Source organism: Prionailurus viverrinus, chromosome C1, assembly GCF_022837055.1.
Source record: "Prionailurus viverrinus isolate Anna chromosome C1, UM_Priviv_1.0, whole genome shotgun sequence".
Lineage (NCBI taxonomy): Eukaryota > Metazoa > Chordata > Mammalia > Carnivora > Felidae > Prionailurus > Prionailurus viverrinus.
In genome coordinates, this window is record NC_062568.1 from 55,576,299 (window position 1) to 55,601,369 (window position 25,071).

The 25,071-nt window shown below is 42.4% G+C and overlaps 1 protein-coding gene across 10 annotated transcripts in view; it reads right to left on the reverse strand.

The window, feature by feature from the left end:
- The window catches only part of RAPGEF4 (Rap guanine nucleotide exchange factor 4), a 294,734-nt gene that overhangs the window by 118,763 nt on the left and 150,900 nt on the right, over positions 1 to 25,071 (reverse strand). For 8 of the 10 annotated variants that reach the window (XR_007154849.1, XM_047871388.1, XM_047871390.1 and 5 more), the window contains 2 exons: positions 9,726 to 9,798; positions 5,152 to 5,171 (listed from right to left, as the gene is read on the reverse strand). Coding sequence is in view for 9 of the 10 variants with exons in the window: in XM_047871388.1 (XP_047727344.1) it covers positions 5,152 to 5,171; positions 9,726 to 9,798 (93 nt within the window). In the remaining variant the exon portion in view is untranslated. The remainder of the gene's footprint in view (positions 1 to 5,151; positions 5,172 to 9,725; positions 9,799 to 25,071) is intronic. The other 2 variants (XM_047871391.1, XM_047871395.1) reach the window with 1 other exon arrangement.

Below are 25,071 nucleotides of genomic sequence, written 5' to 3' on the forward strand. Positions count from 1 at the left end.
CCGCCTTTGGCCAGTTAACGGATGTGTCATTGCATGGCGGTGACAGCACTAGCTAGCCATCCTCACCCCAGAACAGAGAGAACTGGCTGCTGGCAGTAAACCTGTGAACTCTGGCCAAGATGTCTTGATAAGCTCTGGACGTGTATCAGTCACGTTTTAAAGCAGGACTTTAAAAATGGTTTCACAGAAAATGTTGGTTTGAATTCAGCAGGTGTTCTAAAGCTGGAGTTGAAAGGTTTTACAGGGTTTTTAGGGGGTTATCTAAGTTGTTGTTGTTGTTTTTATATTTTAAGTTTGTATGAGGATACACAGTTTCCCTTTTCTTCATCTGGCCCAGAATCATAGCCCATCTATAATGGTACAATAAGATGTTGTTATTTAATAAGTGGGAAATATTTTGGTTTTCTTTAACCTTAAAAAAGAGCAGCAATAAATGTTATTATATTCCCAAAAAATGCCTGAAATTCCTATCCTTTTGACCCTAATAGCTATTTTCTTCTTATTGTTGTCACCTTAATGAGAATTTTCAGGCTGTGTAAATTATATCTTCCCTATTTGCCACTTAAAACCTATCTCTTTATAATAGATGCCAAAAATGATTCTTTATATAAATGACCCATGATTTTTTAAAGTTTGACAAACTCCTGATTTCAGTCATCTTCTTAAAATAAGACCTACCAAATAGTTTTATAAGACCCCCAAGCTTGCTCGTTACTAACTGGTAGCGTCCAGTTCTTCTAGTGCTGAGGAAACCATTGAGCTCTAAATTGATTCATGGTTTGCTTTTTTTAATATTTTATTTAAATTCCAGTTAGCATACAGTGGAATATTAGTTTCAGGCGTACACTATAGTGATTCAACACTTCCATACAACCCCCAGTGGTCATCACAGCAAGTGCGCCCCTTAATCCCCATCACCTATTTCACCCATCCCCCTACCCACCTCCCCTCTGCTAACTGTGAATTTGCTCACTATAGTTAAGAGTCTGTATCTTGGTTTCTGTCTGTCTCTCTCTCTCTGTCTCTCGTTTTACCCCTTTGTTGTTTGTTTTCTTTCTTAAAGTACACATATGAGTGAAATTGTATGGCATTTGTCTTTTTCTGACAGACATATTTCGCTTAGCATTATACTCTTAGATTCATGTATATTGCAAATGGCAAGATTCCGTTTAATGGCTGAGTAATATTCCAGTGTGTATATATATAACACCACATCTTCTTTTTGCATTCATCAGTCGATGGGCACTTGGGCTGTTTCCATAACTGACTGAATTATTGAACTGATTAGTGTTTTATATTGGGAAAGTACTCTTCCATATTTAGTAGGAACCTCACTAATCACACTGTCAACACTGTAACTGCCTTAAAAAAAATGGGACCTCAGATGATCCTTTTGGAAACTAGATGTTTATAAATAAGGAAATGGGATTACTTTGTGATATCTTCCTGAGTCTATTTTCTGGCTCCTTCTACTTTGAGGAAGAAAAGGATAAACTTCTAAAATTACATAACTCCATAGCAATCGCCTGTCAAAAGGATGGAGCACAATAAGGAACAAAATCTACATAAGTAGCAGAAAATTTTAGACAAGTACATTCCTCCAAAGGGCAACTGTAACTTTCAACTATAAAGCTTTCTTGTAGTTGTGAGTTTTAGCTTCTGTGTTAAACATGGTCATTCAACAGGGCACATACAGAAGATGGAAAAATTACAACTTAAACAGATCAAAGAGAATTTATTTATAAAACCAACAGCCCCAAACAATCATAACCCTATCAAAATAGTCTACTTTATTGGCCAAAGGGTCATTTTTCTTTTTCTTTTTAATCTTTTTTAAATGTTTATTTATTTTTGAGAGAGAGACAGAGCATGAGCAGGAGGGGGCAGAGAGAAAGAGGGAGACACAGAATCTAAAGCAGGCTCCAGGCTCTGAGCTGTCAACACAGAGCAGGACACAGGGCCTGAACTCATGAACCACGAGATCATGACCTGAGCTGAAGTCAGACACTTAATCAACTGAGCCACCCAGGTGCCCCTCATTTTTCTAATATTTTATTAATTATTTTATAGGTTCCAGTACCCTGTGTCATCTAAAGTTAAATGATGTCCCTATCAATTACAGTAAGCAGTAAACAAAATAATCCAGCAAGTTAACTGCTAGCCCATTTGTTTCTATGAAAGTGCAATTGATGAAAAGAAAGTTCTTTTTATGCAAGGTGAGACTGTGTCTGGAAATAAAATAGAGCTGAGAGGCAGCTAAAACACCACTTACTGACGCCTAAGTATTTGGTTAAAGTTAAACATGATGATTAATGAAATCAAGAGTAGGAACTGAAAAGGAGACTATATTCTCTCCACAAAGAAGCTGCTGGACACCGAAACAATAATAGTCTAAGTGCTTTTATTTCGGTCCACAGGCATGTTATTGCTATTTAGAAACATAAAGGGAATATAAGATCACCCCACGTGTAGTTAACAGAGGTAAAGGATAAAAGAAATCATCATAACACAACTTGTCTCTTATAAAGGAAAAATTTCAATTAACACCACTTTAAGGCTCTTAAGCTTCTTTTTATCTTTCTAGAGCTTTGACTCTATTCATGAATGTCTTTCATCTCATTTGCCTTACTTTGACTGATGGCATTGAAGAGCTTTCTTAAAAGCATATGGTGACATTACATCCACTCAATTTGCTGATGGAGAAAAAGGGTGCTTTTCTGTTTGTTAGAGAATTTGACATAGAATGAATTACCCACGTAAATACAAATAAACATCCACTACAACTGATATTGGGGAGACAGCCTAGCCCCTAAATCTTCAAGGGCAATATACTGGTAACAATTCAATGTATCCGACTTCCTATAAACTTCAAATTCCTATTTTGTCACGAAGTGAGCTACATGATGACAGCTGGTACGCCTCTGCTTAGAACATTGTGCCTGTTGTCCCACTGCAGGGAGGTCCAACCTAAAGGTCACGAGGGGCCTAAGAGAGACAGAGCTTCCTTTTGAAGCTTAGAACATCTTAGACCTCCTATGGCTTGGCCATTCTGTCTCTGGCCTCCACATCACTGATGGTTCCTTGATGAGGAAGCACCAGACTCTTTCATCTTCTTTACTTGGCTAGTGATCTGTGTATTACTTGTTTTGGAGTGCTTTGGGACATCCGTATCCAAAATTGTGGCAGGATGAGTTTGTTAGTTTAGACTCTAAAGGCTCGTGCTTTGGCTTTCCATGAACCTGATTATCTAGAGCTTTGCTCAACCTACAAAGATACATATGTTATATATAATATATATGTTATATATATATTTTTGAATATATGTATATATTTTAATAGCAAAAGATCAACAGAAAGACTCATTGCAGAAGGAATTTTAAGGAGAACCATAAAAGGCAAAAGAACAGTTACTTCATATAGAATAGGATATTTTTCAGTGGAGAAAGATCTTGAGAAAATGATACAAGTCTTGAGAAAATAATAATTACAGTAATAGTCTTAACATTTACTGAGCTCTATTGGACTCGTCTCTATGCTCTCCACAGATTATCCCATTCAATATTCATAATGGCCTTTAAGGTGGTCACAACTAACATCCACATTTAAGGATGAGGTGAAGAGGGGTGCCAGGTCGGCTCAGTCAGGTAAGTGCCCAACTCTTGATTTTGGCTTAGGTTGTGATCTCATGGTTTGTGTGAGTTTGAGCCCTGCGTTGGGCTCTGCGCTGACAGCATGGAGCCTCCTTGGGATGTTCTCTCTCCCTCTCTTTCTGCCCCTCTCCCACTCTCTCTCTGTCTTTTTTTTTTTTTTTTAATTTTTTTTTCAACGTTTTTTATTTATTTTTGGGACAGAGAGAGACAGAGCATGAACGGGGGAGGGGCAGAGAGAGAGGGAGACACAGAATCGGAAACAGGCTCCAGGCTCTGAGCCATCAGCCCAGAGCCTGACGTGGGGCTCGAACTCACAGACCACGAGATCGTGACCTGGCTGAAGTCGGACGCTTAACCGACTGCGGCCACCCAGGCGCCCCTCTCTCTCTGTCTTAAGATAAATAATAAACTTTAAAAAATAAATAAAGATGAAGCAAAGATGTTTAGAGAAGTCAAGTAGCTTGTGTAAGGCCCACAGTTAGGAATTGAAATTCTCTGCTGAACCACACCAAGTGAAATTTTGGTGTGACATTTTAAGTGACGTTGCTGGGTCTGGAACCCAAATCTGTGGTGGTACAACAGTGGGCCAGAATTCCCAACCAGCCCTTGAAACTAACATTATGAAAAGAAGACCTAAGGAAAGCTAGAGTAAGATCTCAGAAAAGGGATACAAATAATTTGAATTGAATTAAGATGATATCTTTGTCCACAGACACAGGATCAAAAGCAGGGAAAGGAAAAGAAAAGGTTCTGTTATGATTCCGTAATGTTGCCACTTGGGTAGAGCAATCAAGGAACACAATGATACATCTAAGAGAGCCACCAAGCATGGCTTCAAGTTAATCACTACACACTTCCATCATTAACCCTTCCATGTTGCTGAATAAATTTAGATTCTAGTTAATATATAATTAATATTATTATTATTTACATGCAAAGCCAAAGCCATTGCACCACTACCATCCTTGAAATGTGCACCTGGTACTGGTTCTTGAAGAGATTGTCCTAAACTTGTTCTCTTACCTGTCTATCTTAAACAATTAGAGCATTTACTTATTTGCAGCTTCCAAAGAGAAGGATTGGAATTCGTGTACTTGAATACGATTAAAAAAATCAACTGACACTGAATTTCATATTTTGTATTACTACTAAGGAAAAACAACTAATTTTCTGTATGTTGTTCAAGTAATGATTTGGTCTACTGCCATGGATACATCGTGGGAAAAGGAAAAACACTCAGCAATTATACTGTTTGCCCCTAGAATAACCTTTCTTCAGACTAGTTAATATCAAGGACATGTGATGACCATGTCAGAGCAATCGACCTTCTCCTCCCTCATATTTCAAAGTGACTCACCCAAGATGCCAGAGTAAGATTAGAAAAATATTTATTGCTCTGTTGAATGTGGATGGAAGAGTTCTCTTTGTTGTTAGGGTTACTATAATTATTTTTTTACCTTATGATAGTGTTTAGAAGCTAGGCAGAGAGGGTGCTACTCACGTTCTCCTTGTCAGGAATCCCTAGAAGAAAGAGAGAGAAAGAGAGAGAGAGAAAGAGAGAGAGCATGAATTGTAAGACGAATCTGTAAAATGGAACTGAAATTCTTTGCTGAATCAAACCAAGTAAAATTTTGGTGGTTCCAATTTGTGTTTCCGTCAAAACTTACATCGTGCTGCTTAGAAAAATAGCAGCACCCACCAAAATCTGTAACATACATAAATCAATGAATCAGGAGCGGGGCTTTGTGCCAAACAACAAAATCTCATAAAAATCACAGGTAAAAATCCATCTCTGATTCATTTATACTATACAAACAACTAATTCCTCTGTGTTAGGTACCAGAACACTCGGAATCTGGGACAGACATGTCAACTCTCAAGGTTGCACATACTGTATTTTTACTTTTCAAACTATCTCACAATGCTCCAAGGACTTCAACCTAGCTTCAAGTCCTACATAAAAACCACAGAACACAACTTCCATTTGGGGCAAAGCAAATTCCTGCTGCCTCCAAGTCAGGTCTGAGCATGGCAGTGTCTGTTTCCAGGGGTAACCCAGTTTTCTCAGTGAAAAAGTTAATCATCCATCCATTTACACATTTGTTCATTCATTTACAAGCATTTCATGAGCCACAGGCAGGCCCTGGTCCTTTGCACTTCCTTTGGGGCTGTTAACACTGGCTCATATGATAAGGGTAGCCAGACCGGAAGGTCCACAGCCCCAGCAGAGCTTAATGCTTCCAAGTGGCTTTATATTGGGAGATGGAACCACAGGTGGTTTGTATGTGTGGCTTGCCCCTGGGCCAGTCTGAGGTGGTCTGCGATGTAAAAATACAGTACATCCAAATTCTGAGTAAACAGCACATTCTATGTTTAATAAAGGAGTGCACAGGGTTTACACAATTGGCTTTAAAAGAACTGAGTGCCCACTTTAATAGGCAGCAGCAGGAGCGCCTGGGTGGCTCAGTCAGTTGAGCACCTGACTCTTGCTTTAAGCTCAGGTCATGATCCCAGAGTCATGGGATCGAGCCCCATATTGGGCTTCGCAGAGACCATGGAGCTTGCTTAGGATTCTCTCCCTCCCTCTCTCCCTCTCTCCCTCTTTCTCTCTCTCCCTCTCTCTCCCCCCTCTGTCCCTCTCCCCTGCTCACACGTGTACTCTCTCTCTCTCTAAAAATTAAAAAAATTTAATAGGCAGCAGTAAAGTACACAGAATGGGTAAGGGTGGAAGAGACATTCTGGAAACTCTCCCTAACTAAACTTTGAGCCCCCAAACTGAGATAGTACCAGGACATCAAAGCCCAGGCAGGAGCAGGGGGACAGAGAGAGTATTAAGGGGCATGTTTGCCATCAGTTCCCAAGTCTGTCAGAAGGAGTAAGGGTGGCCTAATGTCAGCACTTTGAAACTTTGAATCCCAGCCATCCATTCATTATTCCATCCATGTGTTCAACAACCCTTTGAAAAGACTGGAGTTGATTGTATGAGGAGATACAGGGGTATAACAGAAACTTCCTTTCTAGGAGTTTCAATAAGATACACAGTTGCACAAATCACCCTATCTGAGTGACTAGAAATTAGGGTATCTGTAGAGAAATAATCCTGAAAAAATGATTTGGGGCCATGCAGGAACTTGAAAGTCGGGCTAAGACATGAGGAATCTTGGAATTTGACCTTCTGCGGCAAGCGGTGGGCAATCATTAAAATGTTTCAAGGGGCTCCTGGGTGGTTCAGTCGGTTAAGCATCCGACTTCAGCTCGGGTCATGATCTCACGGTTTGTGGGTTTGAGGCCCACGTCGGGCTCTGAGCTAACAGCTCAGAGCCTGGAGCCTGCTTTGGATTCTGTGTCTCCCTCTCTCCCTCTCTGCTCCTCCCCAACTTATGCTCTTTCTCTCTCAAACATTAAAAAAGTGTTTTGAACAGAGGAAAAAGGAGGGAAGGGTCTGCTCAAACTGAAAAGACACTTACAACATAAAAATCAGATACAAGAGTGTGGTCCTTGAAGTCCAATTTGAACAAAGAACTATAAAGACATTCAGTGGGAAAAATCTGAATATGAACTCAGCAGATGATGTTATTAAGGAAAGTCATACCAGTTATTAGGTGTGATAATGGTGTTGTAGTTGTGCATGGAAAAGTCTTTATTTTCAAAAATACCTGCCAAAGATTTTGGGGTGAAATGTGTGTATGTGATTAGAAGGAAATAAGACAAATATTAATATTAAAATATTAAAGTGTATATAGCAATTAATAAACCCATATTTAAGTATTAAAATATTAAAGTGATGAAGATACGGATATTAACTACATCATTCCAAATGTTTGAAATTTTTCACAAGAAAAAGTAAATTTAAAAAGTTCTGTGGAAGTCAGGTATAAGTCAGGTGTAGGGTAGACCAAGGGCGAGATACTGAAGCTTCAGAGTCAGTTGAGTCATTCTTGCCCTCAGATCAAAAATGATGAGGCCCTTGGCCAGGTGGCTGCAGAGGGAACAGAAAGGAAAAAACATGAACCCTGCAAAGGAAGGAGCAAAGGACAGGATGGGTGATTAACCTCAGTGCATACAGGTGACAGAAGGGAGGACCCCAAAATGGTTGAGGTTCAGAGCCTGGAATGGGAGGAGAACAGTGAAGATGGGAATGGAAATGTGGCTTTCAGGACAAGGGATGGGTTTTGTGGGAATCAGGATGTGTTTTGTTACTGACACTGTGACATTAAGAGGCCAGCAGAACATCCAGGTGGAAAGGGAACCAGCAGTCGTTTGGAAAGCTAGGCCACCACAGAAACAATCAAGCAGAGGTATTGGCTCGGGAAGTCTGTATCCACTGTAAGAAAGGATGGTCATGGGGAAAGTATAGAGAACAAAAGAGAAAAACAGTCAAGGGTGGACTCTTGGGTGGGACCCAAACTTCTAGCTGAGAGGAAGAAGTACCTGTGAAAGAGACAAGATGCCAAGTGGCCAGCAAGATACCAGAAAACCAGGATGATGTGGTGGAGCCTGGGGACCGAGGGAGAATGGAATCTGAACAGGGAAAGTCTTACTCAAAGTCAGAGCGATGGGGAATGTTAATGATGGAGTCTGGTGTTGGCTGGTCGCTGGAGATTTTAGATGGTTTGAGTCCAGAGGTGTGGGGCAGAAGCCAGAATCTAGGGGCTGAAGAGTGACTGGGGGTGAGGAAACAATAGCTCATATCACTTGGGTGCTTACTCTATGCCTGGCACCCGCTAAACACCTGATGTGTTTTGCTTCCTTTAATCCTCCCAGCAATCTTGTGAGGAAACTGAGGCACAGAGTGCCTTGCCTGAGGTCACACAGATAGGAGACAGCACAGCTAGGATTTCAACTGGAGGACTCCTCATGAGCCAGTCATCCTTACCTCAGCCAGGAAAGAAAAATCAAGCACAGGGGAGGAAAGGAAAGGAAAGAGAGACCTTGTCTTCCTGCTTGCTCCCCACCCCAAGGACAAAAGAGAAACAAAGACAGGGCAGAGGCTACACAGGAACTATGACATGGAGGGCTAGGAGTGTGAGGAAGTTCCCTTATGATCTTGGTCAAGCGGGGAGGGGGATCACCTGAGAGTGACAAGGCTGGCAGTCAGTGGAGACTGGAGGAGCTACAGAGAGGATTTGAAGGGTGACTGTCGCTCAGAAGACCCTGGTGTGGGGGGCGCCTGGGCCGCTCAGTCGGTTAAGTGTCCGGCTTTTGATCCCAGCTCAGGTCTTGATTTCAGGGTCTTAAGTTCAAGCCCCACGTTGGGCTCTGCACTGGGTGTGTGAAGCCTACTTCAACAACAACAACAACAACAACAACAACAACAACAAAGAAGACCGCGGCGTGGAGGCTCTGCCTGGTTCATCTCGCCGTCTAGCTGTTGAAGTACCACAGCTCCAAAAACCTCAGCCCTGGCCACCTTGCCACCCGTACAGGTTCAAGGGCTGTTCGAATAAGGGGACTCGGCAACGAGCAACTCCCAGGGCCAGTAACAAGCGCTCAAGACGTGCTCCCGACACGCGGGAACAGACAGACTCAGGACTTCTTTGAGTCTAGTGGACACTCATGAGAAGAAAGTACCACAGAGAAAAACTTCCTGTTTTTTGTGATCAGCCAGAGACTGGTCGCATCAAAGGCCTGGAATTTAAAGAGGCCGTGATTTACAAAGAATAAATAATGACTCACGCTGTTTCTCTCCTTGACCAAGAGCATCAAAACAAAAAGAGGTGGGGCTCTCAGGTGTCTAGATGTGGCTGAGACAAACACAATTAATAAATCCCGTTTTACAAAGAGCACAGAAACACTAGAATTCACCAGAAAATGAAGAGATTTTGGGAAAGCGTTTGAAGTATGAAGTTCCATCTGGTACCAAAGCACACCTCCTTCTGGCAGGTCAGACCACAAAATAATACTATATTAACAGTTTTTAAAAATGACTCAAGTGTAGGCTGGCAAGTCTGTTTAGCCACACAAGAGTCTGATGACTTACTCTGTCATGCTGGTGTAGGACATATTTTTTGTCACATAAAAACGCATAACGCACAACGGACTTTTAGAGGCAAAATGTTCACATTTTTCACTTACTGTCATTGTTAGAGCCCGTTTCCATAACACCATAAGGAGGAGCCAGCAGTCCTGCCATGTACTGTCGATATTTCTGAAAGACAAAATTGTCAACTCAATGCACAGATATTGACTCACGTGGGGCATTCATTTATTTACACAATAAAAAGCAGAAATGTTGGGTGTCAGGAAGCATCTGACTCGAGTATTTATAGAGTCATGAAACGTGCTGTCTGGGATCCGTGGTCTAAAATAAAGATGCTGTGTTATAAGAGGTCTTCCTGGATGAGACAGAAAGTGCCCCCTGCCCCCGCCCAGGCAGGGGTACCATCCCAGCCAGTTCATTTAAGTACTCGTTACTGACTAACCCAACTGCATGGGCTTCTACCCTCCCTCTACCTCTTGCCCTGCTTCTCACTCCAGCAAACACATGCTTGGGTTTTTGTGGAAGGCACAGACACTTGGTTTTTATAGATGCAGATACAAATAATTGTGCTGCCTTCTTAATAGGTGAATGGTACTGAATCAGCTTTCTTTCAAAGTAAAAAGAAATGCATCTCTGGAAAAACGTCAGTTTTGAAAGAAGCTGATTCGCTTCCATTTACCTGCTTCTTTTACTCTGTACACCTGCCCGTTACGTGACCCCTACAGAACTTTCGGTATGTTGTCAAATAGAATGGTTTGACTTCATTTAGGACTATTTGGATTCCTCTGAATTGAATCCCCTGGCTTTTGGGCCAGGCATGCCTTAAAACCTGGGGCTCAGTGACATCGATGAGCCCCCAGAGTCTGTGCTGTTTTGAAGGAATAAGGCTTGGTGAGCAGAAAGCCTTTTAGACCATCCACTGAGAGAGGGATGACATTTACAAAGAATGGAAAATAGACATTAGACATCCTGTCTTCTCAGGTAATAAATACAGCCTCCTCCCCTCTCAGAATGAAAGCCAGGCAATTTTATTTATTGCATGGTGTCATGTATATTTATGGTTTATAATTATGATGACACATAAGTGTTAAATGGCATCAAAAGAATCAACACTCTATAATGTGTTTGTGGGTTACACAGACGTCAGCAGAAAAGGCTTCATCTGTAGCAATGGGCAGCTGGCGACATGCAGTGTTTGAGCAACCATCTGGCCCATTTGGTAGATGTGAATGGTGTTTGTAATGTAACATTGATGATTTCTCAAAAGAGCCTTCTTCTAGTCAAGATGTGACTAGCTTTTTTTCTTTTTTTTAATCCTTTTTTCTTCTCACTCTGAAGCAACTATACTAACACCTGCATGCAAACATTAAAAATCACGATTTTCCCTGCCTCTGAGTTAACTAATCACTCAAACATACCCACAGGACTAATCTATCACCCTGAATTCCTGACATTTCCTTTGATAGCTTCTCAGTTCTGATTCTCTTCTTTCTTATGACACCATCCACTCTTCTTCCTCCTGAGAGAGCACTGATTAAACACATTTCTAGGCATGATATTATGCTGGACTCTGAACAAAACAGGCTCACAGAGAGCAGATGGGGACTGGTATATGTTCTAAGAAGGTTTTGTGACCCCCCCCCCCCCAGCCTTTTGAGTTCTTCTTATTGTTAGCAACTCCTTACCAGGCTCTTAAAAGAAATAATCCATGTTAAGTTAAAGGAGCAATCTGCTTTGCTTATAAATGTTGTTTCGGATGCAGCGGATGTTCTTTGTCTCAGGCACCTCTATGCCAGTTCCCATGAGCTCCACGGAAGCACCCCCTGACCCCTAAGTGAACAGGCCTTTGCCTTCTTTCATAGCACTTGGTCTGTTGCTTGTTCGTTCATGGAGCACATCACTATGGCTGTTGCTCCTGGTAACAGAAAATAGAGCAACCCTCTGGAGAGCAGAAGGTGGGCTAGTTTTCAGGACATGCATGCATTAAACACCTACTATATGCAGACAATGTCCCAGGCACTGGACTTCCTGCAGAAAATAAGCAGATGGGCCCTTTGCACTTATGAAGTGTCTATCTCCTGTAACATAGAGCACCATGGCTTACGCCTAATATGAACTAAACACTTATCTGTCGAATTTTAGAAATTTTATGGAGAATTTCAAACATATATAAAAACAGAATAACACATACCTAACATCTAGCCTCAATAATTATTAACTCATGACCAATGTTGTTTCCTCTACACTCCTATCCACCCACCCTTTCCAGAATTATTTTGAAGCAAATCCCAGATATCATATCATTTGATCCATAAATATTTCAGATACATCAAACAAAACTACAATGTCACTATCACAACTAAGAAATGTAACATTTCCATAATATCCATTTGATGTTCAAATTTATGTTTCATAAATGTCATTGCTGAATTGAATTTATAAAGTACTTTTTTTTTTAATTTTTTTTTTTCAACGTTTATTTATTTTTGGGACAGAGAGAGACAGAGCATGAACGGGGGAGGGGCAGAGAGAGAGGGAGACACAGAATCGGAAACAGGCTCCAGGCTCCGAGCCATCAGCCCAGAGCCCGACGCGGGGCTCGAACTCACGGACTGCGAGATTGTGACCTGGCTTCAGGTCACATTGTGTCCGACTTCAGGACGCTTAACCGACTGCGCCACCCAGGCGCCCCATAAAGTACTTTAATAAGACAACATCGGTCTTAGTAGAACAACTTTTGGCATAGTGGAGATTGCAAAAACAGGGTTGAGATATTAATACCTACACATAAGAAACCAGCCTTTCAAAATTGATGGGACACTTTTTAGAAAACATCTGCATAATCAGGGAAATTGATTTCTTGTGTAGCACAGTGCAGAGCACTCTATACCAATCAGGATAAAAACAGCTCACGGAAATAAAACCTGTGTCAGAAAATTGAGACTCCTAAATGATTTACATATAATCTGCATACAGCTTGGTCTTCGGGCAGCATGTCATCTTCCAAGCACCACTTAAAAAACAGTCTACAAAAGAACCTGTCGTCTGAAAAGATGCTGAACCTCATTCACGACAGAAAGACACATTAAAACTATAGAGTGCCATGTCCTTTTTTACTTGTCAGACTTGGCAAAGCTTCAAAAAATTTACTAACGTACAATTGGTGATCTCAGACATTGCTTACGGGAATGTAAAATGATGCAACCTCAGAGGAAGGCAGTTTGGAAGCATCCATCACATTTAAAAATCTGTATCTCCTTTGAGGAAAGACCCTCCCTTAGAGGGCAGAAATAGGACCTCCTGAAATACCTGAATACATAGGCAGACAGGCATATCTGTTGGTAATAGCAGACAAAATAACAGCCTCAAACAGAAAATAACTCAGATGTCCACAAGTAGATGGCACCTGGGCTACTTCCTGATAAGTAAAGATGGGTTATTTCCTGATGAATAGATGATGTTGGAATATTATGCAGCCATGAATGAAGCAGCACTACCTGCTGATATAGAATAGTCTCCAGGGGTGCACGGGGGGCTCAGTCGGTTAAGCGTCTGACTTCAGCTCAGGTCATGATTTCACAGTTCGTGAGTTCGGGCCCCGCGTCGGGCTCTGTGCCAACAGCTCAGAGCCTGGATCCTGCTTTGGATTCTGTGTCTCCCTCTCTTGCTGTCCTTCCCTTGCTCATGCTCTGTCTCTCTCCCTCTCAAAAAATAAACATTAAAGGGGCGCCTGGGTGGCGCAGTCGGTTAAGCGTCCGACTTCAGCCAGGTCACGATCTCGCAGTCCGGGAGTTCGAGCCTCGCGTCGGGCTCTGGGCTTATGGCTCAGAGCCTGGAGCCTGTTTCTGATTCTGTCTCCCTCTCTCTCTGCCCCTCCCCCGTTCATGCTCTGTCTCTCTCTGTCCCAAAAATAAATAAACGTTGAAAAAAAAAATTTAATAAAAAAAAAATAAATAAATAAAAATAAACATTAAAAAAAAATGATCTCCACAGCACTGTACGCTATCATTTTGTGAGGATAATACATGTGCATATGTGAATATTTATAAGGATTTGTAAATACATAGCCTATCTCTGGACACATACACAAGAAAGTAGTATGAACGACTGCCTCTGGGAAAGAGATCTAGGTGGCTGAAGGTCACATGGGAGAGGGACTTAGTTTTCCCTGTTCATCACCCACTGTGGCTGTCTGCCTGGGGCCAGACTGGCGGCGCTGGCTTGCAGTGGCATACAGAAAGGGATAACGACGGCAGTGGAATGAGCAGACAGCCCTTCTCTCTTAAACATGTGGAGTTGGGAATAATTCGCTTTGACTATAAAATCTTTCAGAGTGGGGAAATGGAGGATTCCCCAGGGTGCGGAAATGGGCTACCTTTTATCGCACTTATTGGTGCTCAAGTGATGAACTGAAAAACGAGAGATGAATGGATTAGTAAACCTAGATTGTGGGGTGGTTGGTCTCTTCATAGACGTTTGAAGCCATGCCACGCTTTCTGAGTAACAGACTGAAACTGAAGGGAATTCACCAAGACTCCCATATGAAAGTCAGCACAAGGTCAGCTTTAACCTGAGTCAGCAGCTCTCCAGAGGTGACCCAGCACCTCTGGAACATGGTGTTTATGGTGTTTACTCAACATCACTCCCACATGCCTCCCACACCCTGGCTGCTGGGGGTGTGCAGTGGCCCAGTTCAGTCCCTTGACAATGTCCTCCTGGGGCCCCGGCTGACCTCTCCCTGCAAAACCTTTCCCTGGACCCCAACACATTCTGACACATCAATAATTGAAATGCCCTCACTCAATCATTTTATTTTATTTTATTTTATTTTATTTTATTTTATTTTATTTTATTTTATTTTATTTTATTTTATTTTATTTTTTTAGGCTTCCACCATCACTCAATCATTTTAAAATCACCACATGCACCTGGGAAAGAGCTATACCTTTAACTGCCACAGACACAGATCCTCACTGTGTAAGGGCCCTAGCTGGAGGACTGTTCAACAGTTCCCACTCCCTAGCCCTGCATGAACTCTGAGGGCAGTTAGGAAATCAGTTATTCACATGACAAGAGAACCACAAGGGTCTTCCAGGGTCTTAGAAGAATTCGGTAGGACTCGTTCTTAGGATCTGCTCCTGGCTTTGTCACTAGTCATCTGGGTCAATCTGACAAGTCTTCTGAGCTCTCTGACTTCAATATCGTCCATAAAGTGGGTGCTCTAAATTAGATCAAGGGTTCCTTGGGAAGAACTCTGGTGGGTTGGAGGACCCTCAGGCAAGGGTACCATGCAAACAAAACCTCAGCCCCTATGGCAACTAGAGTGTCTTCCCTTGTAACTGTTTTATAAATTAGAGTTCGAAAAGCAATTTCATCTGAAAGATGACTTTCGCTTCTAAAAAATAAAAGTTTACAAATCACAAGACTAATCCCTGAACTTCCAGCCAGAGATGTCACTCAAAGATCTCTATAAAGAATCAACAAAGACCAATTTAGGATTTGTCTACGAGGTATTAAGGATTCTACCCTCTGTTAGAAAGACTCCTATGGTTGAGAATTGGCCGAGTGACAGGCTGCTCTGTACCTGAAAGGTTTATCAACAAAATTGGTACTGAGAATTTAACAGAGATGCACCACAGTGCATTGAGGACCGTCTCAAAAGGTGTACAGAGCCCTGGAATGGAACACAGCAGGGCAAAAGGGAGTGCGAGAGGGGTTAACAGAAGCTCTTCCTGGAGCTTACATTTTATTCTATGTCAAGTAGTTTAAAGGATTACTTTTATACTTTTATATTATGGAGTAGAAAGCTAAATTTGCATAAATTTTAAAGATTAAAGCATGAGACTTCAAAGAAATTTTGAGCTTGCTGCTGGCTACTTCTAGCTACAAAGGGTCTAGACCCCAGGCAGTATGTATTGATTTCCTCTGCATTTGGAGAACTTCAGTGGAAAAAACCAAGAACCTCTGATGTTATGAAAAGCACGCAGACATCGGAATCGTACAAGAACCAGGTCTTAATTCTGATCCTACCACATGTTACCTGTGTGAACTTGAGGAAGTTGGTTACTTCAGTTGCCTGGGTGAAGAGTCTCATCTTTCAGGACCATTGGGAGGATATGAAATAAAATCTATAAAAGTGCCCAGCGCATATTAGGCACTTAATAAAAACTTGCTGCTGCTGACAACAGCAACAACAACAACAACAACAACAACAACAACAACAACAACGACAACAACAATGCAACCAAGGATTAATCAAGATAATCACACTATATTTGATATGCTTCCCAAGCAGACACCGTTCAGCTTTAGCAAAGAACATTCTCTTCATGACAATTTCACATTACTGAGGATGTGGAAGTACATAATGTAAAGACCTATAATACATCTATTGACTGGTCTGTTAAATAGGGCTGTGGAGAAATAGGAATTTAAATAATAGACTTTCTTAAATAATTTTATAGTATACTGCCTATTTTTATACCCACATGGTAAAAGTGTCCAAGAAGAAAGAAAGGGCACAAGACAGTAAGCCCAAAAATAATTTCACAAAAATAAGTAAAGCCTTTTAGCCATCAGAACTATTTTATAGTCAAAGAGTATTTTTTATTTTTGTGTGTTTTATTTTTTTTATATAAATATAATTTATTGTCAAATTGGTTTCCATACAACACCCAGTGCTCATCCCAACAGGTGCCCTCCTCAATGCCCATCACCCATTTTCCCCTTTCCCCCACCCCCATCAACCCTCAGTTTGTTCTCAGTATATTTTTAAAAAATTAATCTGTAACTTACAACTGGCCAGTTTATGAAGTCACATCAGTGTCTGTGGCTGAGAACAGAGGGAAGAGGGAAGGCAGTGTGAGGGGTATGGCATCCTGGGGCTTGTGAGGTCAGATGCCTGTCTCTAAATCCAGGTGGAGATGTGCTAAAGGCTACATGAATATGTATTTTTAAAATTTTTTATTTGAAAGAGAGAGAAAGCACAAGGTGGGAAGAGGGGCAGAGGGAGACAGAGAGAATCCCAAGCAGGCTCCATGCTCAGTGTGGAGCCCAACGTGGGGCTAGATCCCACAACACTGGGATCAGGACCTAAGCTGAAATCAAGAGTCAGATGCTCAACCAACTGAGCCACCCAGGCGCACCAAGCTACACTAATATTTTGAAGAAGACACAAAATATGACAGTCTCAGGTTAAACTCTGGTTTGTCTCTCAGCCAACTCATGGCCCCCTCACTGAAGAAAGCTGACTGGAAAGCAGGTAGAACCACCCGGTGGAAGGGGGTCAGGGGGTAAACCCAGCTCTGCTCTGTACGCCTTGAGTCCCAGGCCGGTGCTGCTCCCATCCAGAGCTAGGGCAACTTTTTTTTCTAGTTTGCACAAAGGCTCTGTATGAGCCAGCTGTAGTCCAGGAGCCAGAATACAAAAGTGGAGTGGCATCTGCTGGGGGAGGAGGCATAACAGAGCCATGTCTCAGTTTACAAAGCAGGACTAACAGAGAATAAAGAAAGGCTGGCAGCTTGAACCCTAGCTGGACCCACTGTGACAAGAGAAAATGGGGTCCTAGTGGAGTATGATTCCCAACCCTGGAGGTGAAGGTCTTCCTGACACACTGTGAGGCCTTGTCTGAGGGTCTGCAAGCTGCTGCCTGCTGCCGCGACCTACCCAGGCTGCTAGCAGGAGCCCCCACGGGGGGGCCAGGGGGTACAGGACTGTCACTACACTCCTGCCTGGCCAGAAGCAGCTAGGCCGAGGTGCTGGGCACATCCTTTCTCAGCAACAGTCCCTCTGTCCCCCTGTCCCTCTGCCTAGGAGATCATCAGGTTGCAGGGAGAGCACAAGTAGCATCCTTAGGCTGGGATATCAGTGCTAGAAAAGCATTAAAAACAGGAAGTCATAAGGATGACTGATAGGCATTGCTGTGAACACCCGGGGGAGAGGGGATGTGTTCTGAACAGGAAAGCACTAATACGAGCTCATGGTAGAGGTGTGTGTGGAGGGGGCCAAGATTGGGGCAGAATAGAAGAGGGCCACTCTGGGGGTCTGAGGCTATATATCCTGTCATAACATCCCACTCATTACATCTGCACTGGGTTCTGCCAACCCAGTAAAGCCGAGTTTGTAAAATGTAATGACAAACAAATTACCTGTACTTTCTCTGAAAGCATTAGGAGTATTTGGGAAAGGAGCTTACAATAGGGATCTAACGTTTAGGCCCCCTGTTTTTGGTTTCTTGGTAAGAATTTTTCATGACTTCTGTATTGTGTGCAATATGTGATGTGAAACTGGCCATGGCACATTGCTCTAAAATCTCAGAGAGCTAGAGAATTCTCAAACATAGGAAGAACAGGAAAGAAGGGGAAAAGCAAAGCAGTTGTAAATGGAAACCTTCAAGCAGAATTTTTCTGTTTACCCTCTTAAAGCTGTTATTGCTTCTCCCACAGCAGATCACTGGCTGGACTGAGTTTACCTCTTATGCCAAGTGATTTTGTTTCCCTGTTTCTCGATTTCTATAGCATTCGCATAATAGGACTCAAATAACTTCCATCACCATGTCTTCAATGATATTTAATTATATCCTTTGGTCCTAAGATAGATATTTCTAAATGGAAGCAAAATTCTGCTTGCCAACTCCTGGCCATTTTTAATTCATGACTAACCTGCCAAGAGCAGTAGTTTGGAGTGTGATAATCACAACGATAGTCCTAATAGAGAAAATTTCCAACCTTGAGTCATTTAGAGTGCTAGGCTAAAGCCCAAGCAAGATGACCCTGCAGGCAAGCAAATAAAGTCTCACTCAAAGTGCACCTGTTTGGGGGCACCTGGATGGCTCAGTTGGTTGAGTGTCCGACTTTGGCCCAGGTCATGATCTCACGGTCTGTGGGTTTGAGCCCCACGTCGGGCTCTCCGATTCTGTGCTTTCCGATTCTGTGTCTCCCTCTCTCTGCCCCTCCCCCACTCATGCTCTATCTCTCTCTCTCTCTCTCTGTCAAAAATAAATAAGCATTAAAAAAATTTAAAAAAACCGCACCTGTTTGAAATTCTCTCTCCCACTGGCAGATGGTAGAGGGTGGGGCAAATTCAGATTACAGAGTCAGGACACAGACACAGAATCTGAGGCAGAGGAGGCTTGGGGGTAAGGGGCAGGGGGCATGGAAAACAACAGCCCTCCAGGTAGAGGAGGAACAGGTGTGATATTAAGAGACCAGGCCAGGTGGGACAGAGAGTCAGGACAGGGGTCTGGGGAGAGGGGAAGGCGGTGAGGCTGAGCAGTGCAGGGACTGAACAGGTAAGGCCTTTCAGGTCACAGTGAGGATTCTGAACAGCACCCTCATACCACACAGAGTAGTTTAAGTAGAGAAATGACAAGAACAGATAGGTGTCTCTAAAAGATCATTTTGGCTGCTGCCTGGAGAATGTTTTTCATGGGAAAACAAGGAAGGCATTGGGCCCTTAAGGGAGAGACAGACCTGAAAGTGGAGGAGAGGTAAGAGAAGGAGATGTGAAGTAGGGGGTAAAGGTACTTCATTCCTAGGGGTGAGGCAATCTCCAACTACCTACGGTCAATGACCTTAAAGGCTCAGATTTCTTATTCAAGCACATTCAACACATCTATACTTTGTTTTTTCCAAATATTTTTTAAAAATTTTTAAAAAATGTTTATTTATATTTGAGAGAGAGAGAGGGAGTGCACAAGCAGGGGAGGGGCAGATAGAGAGACAGAGACAGAATATGAAGCAGGCTCCAGGTTCTGAGCTGTCAGTACAGAGCCCAACGCGGGGCTCAAACCCATGAGCTATGGTTCATGACCTGAGCTGAAGCTGGACGCTTAACCGACTGAGCCACCCAAATCTTTTTTTTTAATGTTTATTTATGAGAGAGAGACAGAGTGAGAGCAGGGCAGGGGCAGAGAGAGAGGGAGACACAGAATCCGAAGCAGGCTCTAGGCTCTGGGCTGTCAGCAAAGAACCTGATGTGGGACTCGAACCCATGAACCATGAGATCATGACGTAAGCCGAAGCCAGATGCTTAACCAACTGAGTCCCTCAGGTGTCTCAACACATCTATACCTTTAATATGACTAAAAAGTTTGGGGATTTCTGGGGGCTCACTGGAATGATTATAATTTAAGTTAGTGCATGCTCTGCATATTTGAGTAATTAAATTAGCCGTGAGTTTCTCTTAGGGAAACACAAATTGAAAGCAAGACACACACACAGTAGGTCAGGGCTACTTAAATGAATCATAAAATACTCTGCTGTGGAGCTATTATTGCATAGTCCATTCTCATAGCTCTCTTTTCACTAAGGCTGTACCTACTCCATCTAATGTATAAGTGTGACTATGCATGTTGAAAAAATAGCCTCTGCCTCCTTGTTGATAGAAAAAACAGTTGGTTGACATTTTATTTAAGCATATGACTCTTTAAGGGTGGTGGATATTAATATAGTTACTCTGAATTAGAACAATCAAGCCCAGCACTTATGAAACTAACCAGACTATCAGTAATACATATATCATGGAAACATGCAAATTCCAAGAAAGTGCTTAAAGGTTGATCATACAGCATTAGGATGCACTGATCATTTAAAAACCTAAAATAAAGGATCATTTCACAGTAACAGCCTATGCCTGTCATCCCATTAGAGCAAACTACCAACATTTTGCTTTTGCTTTCTGGGTCTACAATATACCACACATAGGGGAGTAGACAGAGCAAGAGGGAGATAGTAAATAGTAATTCAATGGGTGTTGTGGTCTGGATGTATCCCCCCGCCGCCCAAATTCCTACGTTGAAATCCTAACACCTAACGTGATGGTGGGGACTTTGTGGGGGTTCTTAAGTCATAAGGGTGGAGCCCTCACAAATGGGGTCAATGCTCTTCTGAGGCCCCACAGACTCACCCATCCCTGCTGCCAATGGAGGTCACAATGGGAAGTGCCATGTGGCACTTTGACCTCAGACTTCCAGCTTCCAGGACTGTGAGAAATAAATTTCTGTTGTTTACAAGCCACACCGGTTTTGTAATAGCAGCCCAAATGGACTAAGAAGAGGAGGCAGGAAGACTTTCTGCCCCAAGTAGATATCTGAACTTCCCATGTTAGAGACGTTTAAGTTTCTGGCTTCATCTCTCAAAATCTGAAACCACTGGAGCCTAGGAACTAAGAATTTCTTTGGTTCTATTCTGAGCAAGTTTTTCTAGAAGCATCCATACATAACTCACCTATCCTATCTCCTCAACTTCAGTCCTACCCTATAACCTCTAGTGGGCGTTTAGTACCAGCTTTTGCCATATGCAGGCACATTGATCACTAGAAGGGAAACTATACAAGGACAGTGACTTTTATCTGTTTTGTACCCTGATGGAACTCAATAGCCTGGAGTTGGGTACTTCTCAGCTTCAACCACTCTCGACTTTTGGAGACTGTCTACATTGATTCAGACCCAACTCCTACAGCACTTCCGCCCTTTTGCACATTGTTTGCACTTACTTTCTTCATCCCCCTTCATTATCATCATTTCTATTATTTCTGCTTCAAGCTGCCATAAACAACCTTACAGCATCCTTATCAACCCAAATCCAATATATCCCTACTGAACACATCTGGGAATCACGGTCATATAGGTGTGTGGTTGTGGAAGCTTCTAATCATCATGCAATATTATATGCCTTGAATCCTTTGAGTGGTTCCTGGTTTCTATCAATTCTCTACTTTAGATAATCTGAACTCTGTTTCTCCTACAGAGTGTGAACTCGGGGGCCTCACCCAGGCCCCACACTTTCTATAGTCCCCTCTCTATCCTCACCTAACAGATGAGGCCCCACATCTCCTAGTAGGAATACTAGGAGGTGTCAATAATGGAGGCAGTGCTTTAGCCATTCTGGAAAATAGGGTGAAAGAGAACAGTATAATGCCATATGTCTGAGGGGGTATGGGAGTGGGCAGGGCTGAAAGAGGTGGGGGGACACAAGCTTTAAGATTCAGGCAAATGTGGGGCTTCGTCCCAGTTCTGCAAACCTCCGCTGATGCTAACAGACTTGTGAGCTGACACAAGCCAGCCCCCGCCTCCCCTCCAGTCTCAGCTCCCACACTCTTCCCCAGCCATACTGGCTCCTTTCAGATGCTCTAGCACACTGAGCTTTCCCCTCAGGCCTCCTATATCTCCTGCTTCCCGCCATTGACCCTGCCAACATCTGCTCACCTGTGCTGACCCATGGTCTCTTCAGAATGGCCTTCCCTGAGCCCCCAGTTTATGTTAGTCTCTTGTGACTCCTCTCCTGGCATCATGTCTTTGCCATCATGTCTTTTACCGGTGTGCCCAAGTAATGTGAGGTTATGTACTGTATGTGTGCTGGCTTAATGCCATTCTCCTCTGTTCCACTACAGACCAGGAGGGCAGGGACCACATCTATGTTCTCTCTCATTGCATACTTAGAACTGAGCACAGGGCCTGCGACACAGCAGGCTTTCAGCGAATATTTGTTGAGTGAATGAATTACTGACAGAATTTCCGCTCTGAGGTGCGGTTCCTCAATAATAAACCAGACATATTACCATATACCCCTCACGGTTGATGGAAGGACTGAATGAGACAACCCGTGTGAAGCTCTGCACAGCCCGGGCACACAATAAATATTGGTTCCTATTCCCTCTACATCATGATTTTTTTCTCACACTGATTCTGCTTAAGGGGTGCATTTCCATTTAAAAAAACTAAGGCTTGGAGGAAAAAACTGTCTAATGCATGGAGATCTACAAAAACAAATCTAATGACTGGAAGATATGATGAAAGAAGCCACTTAGAATTGTATGACGTACGTGGTCAAATATCTCTGTGATGTTTGTTTGCTCTTTATGAATCAGCTTCTTGCTTTCAGAGAAGGGACAGTGGGAGCATGTTGATGCTGATAAAAACAAAACCTAAACTTAACTCATCAAAATCTATGATACTGATCGATTTTGTAAGTTAAAAGGAAGTACAGGGGGACAGAGTGACCCATCTGCTCCACCAGAATTAGTGCCAAAACACACTCATTAGTGAAAATGTAGTTTTAAGAGACCCATGCATAAATCTTGCTGGAAAAACTGGCAGCTATATATAAATAGCTGAAGGTAGAAAATGATTCATTTTACATATCCAACATTTTTTTTCGTAATTCTGCCTATTGCTGCTACTTGCTAAGGCCTATCATTTTTTAATAAGTTTGCCTTTTGGCTTTGTTCTAACTACTCTTCTCTCTCTCTTTTTCCCTTCCTGTCTCTCCTTACATCCTACCCTCCCTCCCTTTATACAAATTCACAAAAATAAATTTTACTTCTATAAAATAAGAACACATGATAAAAAACTGAACTACAAGGTGTATAAAATGAAAAAAATAATCCTCTCCCTTCCTTACTCTCCCCCTACTAATGACTTACCCAGTCCCACTGTCAAGCTAATCACTGCTGACACTCACTTCTTCTGTAACTTCCAGAATGTTTCCACACACACCAATATCTATCAATACATGTATCTATCTATCTTCCTATCAATTGGTTTTAAACAAATGAGATCATATGGTATGTGATGTTTTATCCTTTTTCTTTCTCTCTTTCTCTATTAATGTATTTTGGGTGCCTTTGCTATCAGAACACATTTCCCCATTGCTTTTTTGTTAGACACCTCATTTTTTTTTGCCCACTTCTCCATTTAACCCAACTGGGGGAAATCTGGAAAATATACTGAATCAAAATACCTTCCCTGAATGTAAAGCAAAAAGATAAAGATCATATATAAGGGTGTTATCAAGTGGAGATTTCAGCTATATTCATGACAATGAGAGAGCACTGTAAAAATTTAATTCCAAGCAAACAAATATGCAAGCATATCACTCAGAAAATTTCTTTGATCTCTCCGATGGCTTTATCTAATTGGTGTCATTATGTTGTAACTCCACTGAGTGCCAACTATGTATCTGTAACCTTGGCAAAGGCTTCCCATACAGCTGAAGAAAAAATGTGTGTGTTCTCTCCCCTAACGCTGTCAGAAGAAAAAAGAAATTTAATTTCAGTCTCTGTCAGCTTAAGAAGAATAGAACAGAAATTGTAAAATATTAAGATGGTGTTTGAGTATTACTGTTAAAAGGAAACAGATTTACAGCTTTTGACAATTGTGTTGTGGTTATAGAAGAAATTGTTCTTGTTCTAAAGAAACATGCCCTGAAATATTTAGTATTTAGGGGTAAAGGAGTACAACTTCTCAACTTACAAATGATTCAAAAAAAAAAAAAAATAGAGCGGGAGAAAGAGAGAGCATGCCAAAACAAGAGTCAGAAGTGCAGTCGAGTCTAGGAGAGTTCTTTCTATTACCCTTCCAACTTTTCTGGGTATACTTTAAATTACATCAAAATTATAAGTTACCAAAAAATGAAAAGGAGTTGGGAGTTGAAACTTGAAAGGATTACTCTCTTTTTTTAGTGTTTATTTACTTTTGGTGGGGGGAAGGGGCAAAGAGAGACAGAAACACAGAATCCCAAGCAGGCTCCAGGCTCTGAGCTGTCAGCACAGAGGCCGATGCGGGGTTTGAAGTCACGAACCACGAGATCATGACCTGAGCTGAAGTCAGATGCTTAACTGACTGAGACACCCAGGTGCCCCAAAAGGATTACTCTTAATGCATTTATCCTGTCAACATCTGCCTTCCCCAACTCACAGGCTCTGCCTGCATTTCCTAGGTCCAACAAACTCTGCTTCTGCAGCTAGTCCTTATCAGAGCAGAAACTCTGTCCCCACTGGCTGGGAAGGGCCAGCGCTGCCCCTGGGCGTCATGTGTCCACGTACCTGGCATGTGGGGAGAGGGGTGCAAGAGGGTGGAAGGACAGCACCCCAGAGCTACAAAGCCACAGCCTTCCCCTAATCCCACCTCACATGGCCCCCATACCTGGGCTTTGGCCTTTACTCCTCAATGAGTATATGTTTGTTTGTTTGTATTTTGCTGGCCCTCAATGCAGTCCACAGCCTGCCTTGCCCTTGTCTGCCTGTCTTCCCTAAGGGCTACCTCTTGTCCTTTCCACTGCTAATTCTGGCCTGAAATACTGCCTGCTGTGACAAATATTTTTCACTCTCACTGTTGGCAAAACTTTCCCCAGGCCCCACTCACCAGACCAGAGGATCCCTTGGGTCTCAATGCCATCCTCTATCAAATTGGAATTTTCTAAGCCCTTTTAGGAGTCATTCTGATTGTTGGCCACTTCCCTTAAAGCTTTTGTAACCAGGTTTTCTGGGAAGTGCATTCTGGCTTCCATGAGGACCAAGGACACTGGATGTCTCATCTCCAATGTTAACAGAGCTGAACAGTCTAACTGCTCCATTCAGGTTAACCTTTGATCACACACCAAAACGGATTTTTCTGCAATCTAGAAACTGAACTTCAAATGTCAATTCTGCAGTCAGAATATG